The following is a 9,028-nucleotide window of genomic DNA, read 5'->3' on the forward strand; positions in this document are numbered from 1 at the left end:
GTGACAGAATGGAGAAAAAAACCTTGGGAGAAACCAGGCTCAGTCGGGGGGCCAGTTCTCCTCTGACCAGACGAACCAGCAGTACAGAAAAATCAATATAAGACGTAATAAAACAGACGATGAATAATATTAACAGCAATTATTATATGATGCAATCAAACTTATAGCAAAATGTGGTAGTTCTTAGAGCTGGCCGTCCGGCCAAACTGAGCTATCGGGGGGGAAGAGCCTTGGTGAGAGAGGTAAAGAAGAACCCAAAGATCACTGTGGCTGAGCTCCAGAGATGTAGTCGGGAGATGGGAGAAAGTTGTAGAAAGTCAACCATCACTGTAGCCCTCCACCAGTCGGGGCTTTATGGCAGAGTGGCCCGACGGAAGCCTCTCCTCAGTGCAAGACACATGAAAGCCCGCATGGAGTTGTGAGATGGTGAGAAATAAGATTCTCTGGTTAGACCAAGATAGAACTTTTTTTAATTCTAAGTGGTATGTGTGGAGAAAACCAGGCACTGCTCATCACCTGTCCAATACAGTCCCAACAGTGAAGCATGGTGGTGGCAGCATCATGCTGTGGGGGTGTTTTTCAGCTGCAGGGACAGGACGACTGGTTGCAATCGAGGGAAAGATGAATGTGGCCAAGTACAGGGATATCCTGGACGAAAACTTTCTCCAGAGTGCTCAGGACCTCAGACTGGGCCGAAGGTTTATCTTCCAACAAGACAATGACCCTAAGCACACAGCTAAAATAATGAAGGAGTGGCTTCACAACAACTCTGTGACTGTTCTTGAATGGCCCAGCCAGAGCCCTGACTTAAACCCAATTGAGCATCTCTGGAGAGACCTAAAAATGGCTGTCCACCAACGTTTACCATCCCACCTGACAACAGAACTGGAGAGGATCTGCAAGGAGGAATGGCAGAGGATCCCCAAATCCAGGTGTGAAAAACTTGTTGCATCTTTCCCAAAAAGACTCATGGCTGTATTAGATCAAAAGGGTGCTTCTACTAAATACTGAGCAAAGGGTCTGAATACTTAGGACCATGTGATATTTCAGTTTTTCTTTTTTAATAAATCTGCAAAAATGTCAACAATTCTGTGTTTTTCTGTCAATATGGGGTGCTGTGTGTACATTAATGAGGAAAAAAAATAACTTAAATGATTTTAGCAAATGGCTGCAATATAACAAAGAGTGAAAAGTTTAAGGGGGTCTGAATACTTTCCGTACCCACTGTATATATATACACTCTATATATTTTTTTTATTATTATTAAATTCTTAGTTAGGCGCAACCTATATTAATTTTTATAGCTCTATACACTTACTGCATGTCAACTATTAACTCATTTGTGTCTATTTTTAAATCCCCAAAGGTATTTTAGTAGAAACATCTGATACAATAAATATAACTGATAACTTCAGTTTTTAAAACTGATTGGCCTCCATTTCCAACTAAAGTCAATTTAAGTTTTAGAGGGATTCATACCAGTTTCATTATTATATGGTTTAAAATTATTAAATAAGCTTTATATTTATGCAGTATATCCATGTGAATTTAACAGAATCATTTTGAAAGTTAATTTTGTTTCAGCTCCAGTCAACCAATTTTCGTGATTTAATCATTACTGTACTGTAATAATCACAATGATTATGTTGTTTTGCAGCATTAAATCAGTCTGTCAGAAACACTGTGGCCAATTGGCATTCTGCCGAGCGTTTAATTTAGACTGTATTTTAATTGGCCCTAGGGGCCTCCCCTACTGGCCCCATCACCTCGCTTTATTTCACTCTCACAGAGCGGCACTCAGCTATTAACCTTCACATGACCCCCCCCCCCACACACAGACACACAGACACACACACACCTCTGTTACATAGCTCACTAATGCATATACACAAAAACACACTAAGCATTAAGATATTTTTCACAAAGCTGTACTGAATCTACTCAAAGGAAAAGGAAAGGAAAACAGATTGTTTCAGTGAGTACAAAAGCACTTATTAGTAACACAGGCATACTGGAAAATGTATTTATATAGCACTTTCACAATACTCACTGTTAAAAGCAGCTTTACAGAAAACCACGATGTTAATGTTTATAATCTCTAGTTACATTTGGTAGATTAGATAATATAGTTTACATCTTGGGATGATAAAAATAATTAACTTTTTAAGTGAGTATACTGTAAAGCTGGATATAATTATACAGGGGTGTCCGAATCTGCTCCTGAAGGGTCACTGTCCTGCAGAGTTTGGACACCCTTGTACTTATATATACAAATTTCTATACTGTATAGAGCTGTGTGATAATGTAGTTTAAAAAAAACTGCTTACCTATATTTTTGCAAAATTCTAAAAACATATCTATAAATACAATTCACAGCCGTTTCCAACTGAAATGAACACAGTTTGCTAGTGGCAGTAACACGACAATTACTTTTATTCCTTTCCACACAAATTGTGATTATAGGGGCTGATTAATCAATTAATAAAGACTTATTTTTGCTTGGTTCCTTGCACAATATGACTTCAAAACACTTCAAAACACTTAAACCATAGTGCTTATGTCCTTTAACCATAGTGCACACTTTAACCATACAACTTTGGTTAAGTTCAGCACTATGGTTAAAGTACATATAACCAACACTTTAACTATAGTGCTGAACATTTTGACATTTTCATCTCATAATCAACTCCATATGATGTTTCTAATGTAGTAAACTTGCTCAGTAGCTCACCTGGTACAGCACTGCACTTGCGATGCAGAGCACTCGGGTACGAGTCACAATAAAGAGCTCAAACTTTTGTAGAAGCAAGCTAAAATGGCATGGTTTCTTTAGCATGTGTGTTTTTATCTCACGCTTTCTTTTGTTAACACTATCAGCTAGGTTTAGGGTAGAGTTTAGTGTAGGTGGTACATTATTGTCAAACACTGTTAACCTGAGTGATTTGCAGCATTCACCGGGCATTTTATTTCCAAACGCCTATGCCATTTATACGCCCACATGTACAATTTAGAAAACAAAAACAGAACTGTATGAGAAAGTTGTAGCTGTTCTTCTTCATATAATGACAATGAATATGACACAAATGTCCCATAAATGTAGTCCGAATGACTAATGCTCTATATTAAACACATTTTAAAATTATACGACTGCTTTGTTTGGGGAATAGTCTGAACATTTAAGTCATTATTTACTTACAATCTGTCATAGCTCTCAAATATTATTCATTCATGTCTGAGAACCAACAATGTCACGTACTTCAAACCTGCTAAAACACATACTGGCATGTCATATTTGAATAGAATTCACATTGAATTCATTTTTACTGTGCAGACAAGAGCAGCTGGAACTTTCAGTTCAACACTGAACCATTCAAGTTTGGAGTGACATGAAGGTGAGTGATTTGTAACAGAACTTTCATTACAACGTCTCATCGTTTAAAGGTGGGGTAAGCGATTTTTCACAAACGCTTTAGAAAACTGATTCGGGCCGAATAGCAAAACAAACTTGTAGCCAATCAGCAGTAAGGGGCGTGTCTACTCATGATGTGGAGGAGAGAGATATATATATATATCTATGGTGTAGACAGCATCACTGATTATGAGTTCTATAGCTATCCGGTGTAGACACGGTGTAACATTGGTTTTGCTTTGTTTCACAGAACTAATCGTTGCCTGGGTTGCGTACGTATGTGTGGGGCGGAGCTATCAAAATAGGGGCGAGACCCTTTCGGGGTAGAGGCATGTTTGTTTTGGTGATTTCATAAGTCAACATTGGCTTCCAGAAATCACTTACCCCACCTTTAAGTATAAAATGTTTTGTACTTCATCAAAAATAGAGATGGGTGTTGACTAGAAAGATACTGAAAGGCAGAAATAAAGAGAGTAAGGTCGTATGTTTATGACAGGACAGACCTCAGGTGCCATCCAGAACGGGGTTCCCACGGATGTGTTTCGGCGTAGACGGGCACTCGTCAGCTGAGCTGAGACACCTGCAAGAAACCAAGACCTCATATGTCAGAATCATAGCTTAATACAGTTATTTTTCTTTATTTTCATTGAATGTGATTGTTTTTCTACTGAAATTTGTGAACATCTGTGTTAACAAACAACAATAACTGTACAGTTATTTCTCAAGTAGGACAAATAACAGTTGTATGGATTCAGACATTTAGCAGGTGGCAAGTAATTTGACGTGACAATAGGGCAGGGAGCGGGCGGCTGGGATGCATCAGCATTACGTGATGAGGGCATTTTGCTTCCCAGCAGGGAGCCACTTCTTTCTCACATGCACACGGGACAAACACGCCTCAGGCAGACAAGAATCAGTCGCCCCACACAGCCCCCTCTCCAATTTAGTAGCATTTAATTTGCTGATAACTCATGAACCACGGTACAGTATTAGCATACTGTTCATTTTATTATGCATACAATAATAATATATGATGTGTAGCTGTATAAAAATAATATATTTTAAATCTCATGTATGGTCAACAAATGAATTGCTAGTAAACTGAGGCAGTAAGATGTTTTATTCTCAGCACTAAAAAAAAATACAGCCAAAACCAGCTAAAGTGGTTCAGCAACCAGCTTAAATGACCAATACAAGTTATTGTTTAGAAGTATAAGGTATCTCTTGTGAAAAAGAAGTGTGCTTAATTACACTGAATGTGCACCTGTAGTGTACTTCAAATCTTACAAGTATTTATAAAAAAAAAATGAAATTGCAAATAGAAATGTTATATCAATAAAATAAAAAGCCACTTAAATGTGCTTAAAAAGAGTACCCTTTCATTGCTATGTTTCTTGAAACACTTAAGTGCACTTTTAAAAAGTAATCAATCAATTTGAATTAAAAGTTTTGCTTTAAAGTACATTTTAAATTATTGTTTTAATAATTGTGCTGTGCTTTAAAAAAAAAGTATACATATTTTGAAATGTTAACTAACATGCTAAAGCACATGTAGAGTAGTTTATAAATGTTATTTGGCATTACATGTTTAAATGTTATTAAATATTTTAAATGTTATTAAATATTACATGTAAATTTCATATATTTAAATGTACTAAACTGCAACTTCATTGCAAATGTGTAATTACGAATATATTTGAAAACATAAACGTTTCAATAGAAATGACATTAAAGTACATTTTAAAAGTATATTTTAGTTTATCATAAATTCAGCAGTCCACTTTAAACATATTTCAATAGAAGTAATTATGAAATTACATACAAAGATGAACTTAAGTTCTTCTCGTATTTAATGTACATTTGAACTATAATTGCAATTAAAGTGCATTTAGTTCAGATTGAACTATTAAAGTACACTCGTAAAGTGCATATTTCCATGTGTTAAAATGTATTTCTTTTTCAAAAGGGATTGGAGACTTCATATTGATTTTAGCATTGCTACACTGTTTAAGCTACATGCAGCAACAAATCAAATGCTGTAAAACCAGCTAATGTCCATTTTGGAGCCATTGTTGAATGGCAAGGAAAATGCATATAAATCTCTCTAAATCAAAAAAAAAAAAACCTCTTTCTATAATAAAAATCTTCTCTCCATTACCGAAGTCCACCAGTTTGACTCCACCGTCTGTGGTGAGGAGGATGTTGTTGCCCTTCACATCACGGTGGATTATTCTGTTGTTGTGAAGATGCTGGAGACCCTGAGAATAAAACAAGAGAAACTTGGGTCGGTAAGTGGGGCCTGAAGGCCAGACTGCCTCTGATTGGCCTCTAAAGTCTACAGCTGGACATCCTCTGTCTTTCCTCACTATCACGGCCCAAAATAACTACTCTGGCACGGTCAGAGTGCTGAGACAGCGTTCCCTGTGCTGGGGTGGGCGGATTACTTTAGTCTGTATGTGTGTGTGTGTGTCTCACCAGAAGCGCTCCATACAGGATGTAGGAGATGATGGGCTCCTCAAGACGTTTCCCTCTCATCAGCAAACCCTTTATCAGGTCAGTTACTGAACCTCCATTACACAGCTAACAGAGAGAAATGCCAGACAGAGAGGGAAAGTAATGAGGAACGGGAGAGAGAAAAGAACGATAGATGCAATTACAGAGAAGAGGGCAACCAGCACTTTTTTATAAAATGACAAAACACACCACAAAGCATTTTTATTCAGCGTTATTATTGTCAGTAATACTATCAGAGATAATATCATGCATACATATTAAATAGTTCACCTAAACAAAAAACTGTCATTTTCTATTCAGCTTCATGTCATTCCAAACATACATTATTACTTTATTTCGTAGAACATGGAATAAAATATTTCGAAGAACGTCTGTGCTGCATACAGACTTAAATAAACATTTAGGCCTAAATTTAGGATTGTTTGTATTAATTTAAATTACGTATACATTTTCCAACCATTTAATTATACAGCTTTAAAATAAACTAATGAACTTAATGTGATGCATATTTGTCATGCACACATGAAAATGTTAAGAAATAGGTACGATTTCCAATCAATCAATAAATAATGGCATAGTTTATTACTATTTGCATCTATTTAATTCTACATAGTCATATATTCAAAATGAATTTATTCAAATTGCTTGGAATTAGCATGAATCTTTTCATTGTGAAAACAAGCACATATATTCAGTTAAAAGTGTGAACATGGTTCAAATATGGCTAGCTGTGGAACAAGCAATATTCAGTCAGTCAGAATGTATGAGACTGAAACAAATCGGATTCACTGAATATCAATATATAAAGCTGTTTTTTGTGTAATCCAAATGGATGGACATTTTATAGCTATATAATTAAAATGTCACATTTAGGCCTAAATATTTATTTGACTGCAGTGAAAACATGCAGTGACCAGCTCTAATTAGCGCCAGTCTTTGTGAGGAACACCTCAAAATATAAATTGTTATTCATTGAAAATCTTACCTTCCTCCATAGCTTTGAATAGCTTTTGTTTACATTGGGTTTATCTGTGGACTTATGTAGCTAATGGAAGATTTTCAGTAAATAACTTCTATTTCAGACATTTTTCAGGACCTAAATTTGAATCATATTCATCGAACTGACAAAATGAAATCTTCAGAGCAATTTTTGACATGTTACTAATCCAGTTGTTAGAGGTCTGACGTCAAGCATCACTGTTTCTGAGTCCAAATGTTCCTTCAGAGCCCAAAAGCAAACAACAAAACGGTACTAATATGCACTCACTGTGTGCTGTAATACCACCAAAACATGTTTGTTGTGTATGAATCGAGTTTTAAAGCTGTGAAGCTTTGCTTAAAAGTTGATATAAATGAATAGTTCTCACAAATGGCTGTTGAGATGATATTCTCAACTAAGAGGTTTAAACCCAGAAACAGTATTATCAGAGAGATGCATCACAAATTAATAAACAGTCACTTGACAATGCCACTCTCCTGGAAATCTTCTAGCAACTATTTCCTGTGGATAATGCAAAACCAAGCTCTGGTAAAGAAATGTACCTCCAAAACAAGCCATAGCTGCCCTCCAGAGAGCTCATCTGATTTGTAGAACATGCCAAAGAACTTCACCACATTGGGATGGTTGGACAGCGAGCGCAGGATGTTGTACTCCGCTTCAATTTCCTCATCCACATCCTGACACAACCATCAGCACAACTGCATTAATCATATATGCGAGTACACAAAACATTTGCTGTCTGTAATGATATGGTGTTCTTATGAGATTCTGTGATTAACAACATGGACTGTCCCTAACTGAAGCTAGAAATGATTGAAAACTGCTGCGGATTCAAAAAAAGTTGTGATATACAGTACAAAGATAACTTGTCAGAATAGATGATAACAATGTAAAGGATGCAAAAACGCTCCCAAGCTTTCGTGCATGTGCTTGTATGATGACCAGCGGGGTATTCGATGGGTACAATTGAAGGCAGCCATGCATGCACTGTGCAGCAGGGGGTTATGGGGGATCAAGCAGCACTAATGACATCACACTACATGGGGAACATCAGGGTTAGGCATAAAAATAAAACATCCTGACAAGTTTTCCAAAAATCAATAGTGCTATAATATGAAAATATCCGTTTAGGAGGAACATCTACTTACTCTGTTAGTGTGACTGGGATTCTGAGAGGACAAGAGGAGAAGAAACACCTTTTCTGTTTTTGTTTGGTTTCTAAATCATTGAAAATATTGTTACGAGTCTTAAATCCTAAAATGAATAAATGACTAGAGTGCAGATACAAAGGTTTTATTCGCAGTACATTTTAAGCATGTTTCAGATTCATTTTTGAATAGCAATGCCACAATGTCCCCCTTTTGAATCTACTGGGTCTACTCTATAAAATCAAGGAAAATCTTCAACAATGACTCACGTTAATGGGATCCAAAACTTTCACTGCTGCTTGACTTCCATCTTTCTTACTGATGACTTTGTAGACCTTGCCGTATGTTCCTTTCCCAATTGTTTCTATGATGTCCCAATCAGAAGATGGATCTGCCAGCGACTCCAGACCGATCATGCTTGACTTGTAGGGATACAGTCCATAGAAAGACCTCCTGAACATTACAAGTAATTCAAATCATAGATTGAATTCAATTTCTTCACACATTTTTATATAGTTAAAAGACATATTTGAGTTGAATTACGTTTCTCATGATGTTAAAAAAATCTATCAAAGGTGGGGTAAGTGATTTCTGGTAGCCAATGTTGACATTTGAAATCACCAAAACAAACACGCCCCTACCCCAAAAGGGTCTCGCCCCTATTTTGATAGCTCCGCCCCACACATACAGTATGTACGCAACCCAGGCAACGATTAGTACTGTGAAACAAAGCAAAACCAATGTTACACCGTGTCTACACCGGACGCGAGTGGTGCGGCGCGCAAACTCATTATAATCAGTGATGCTGTCTACACCATATACAGTATATATATATATATGTATACATATCTAAGGTCTACACTGGATGCGGCGCGGCACGACACGACAAATCCCTGACAGAAAACTGCTGCTGCGTTGTATTTATGACGTATTGACACAAATTTCAAATGATTTTCA

The 9,028-nt window shown here is 36.8% G+C and overlaps 1 protein-coding gene across 1 annotated transcript in view; it reads right to left on the reverse strand.

Annotated features, from left to right (window-relative positions):
- LOC107588256 (myosin-IIIb-like) overlaps nucleotides 1-9,028 on the reverse strand; it is a 179,350-nt gene that overhangs the window by 157,656 nt on the left and 12,666 nt on the right. The window contains exons 4-9 of the mRNA XM_016276289.1: nucleotides 8,341-8,524; nucleotides 8,072-8,092; nucleotides 7,466-7,600; nucleotides 5,885-5,989; nucleotides 5,568-5,667; nucleotides 3,913-3,989 (exon numbers count right to left, since the gene is read on the reverse strand). Of these exons, the coding sequence (XP_016131775.1) occupies nucleotides 3,913-3,989; nucleotides 5,568-5,667; nucleotides 5,885-5,989; nucleotides 7,466-7,600; nucleotides 8,072-8,092; nucleotides 8,341-8,524 (622 nt within the window). The remainder of the gene's footprint in view (nucleotides 1-3,912; nucleotides 3,990-5,567; nucleotides 5,668-5,884; nucleotides 5,990-7,465; nucleotides 7,601-8,071; nucleotides 8,093-8,340; nucleotides 8,525-9,028) is intronic.

This window comes from Sinocyclocheilus grahami, unplaced genomic scaffold (assembly GCF_001515645.1).
Source record: "Sinocyclocheilus grahami isolate Dianchi unplaced genomic scaffold, SAMN03320097.WGS_v1.1 scaffold100.1, whole genome shotgun sequence".
Lineage (NCBI taxonomy): Eukaryota > Metazoa > Chordata > Actinopteri > Cypriniformes > Cyprinidae > Sinocyclocheilus > Sinocyclocheilus grahami.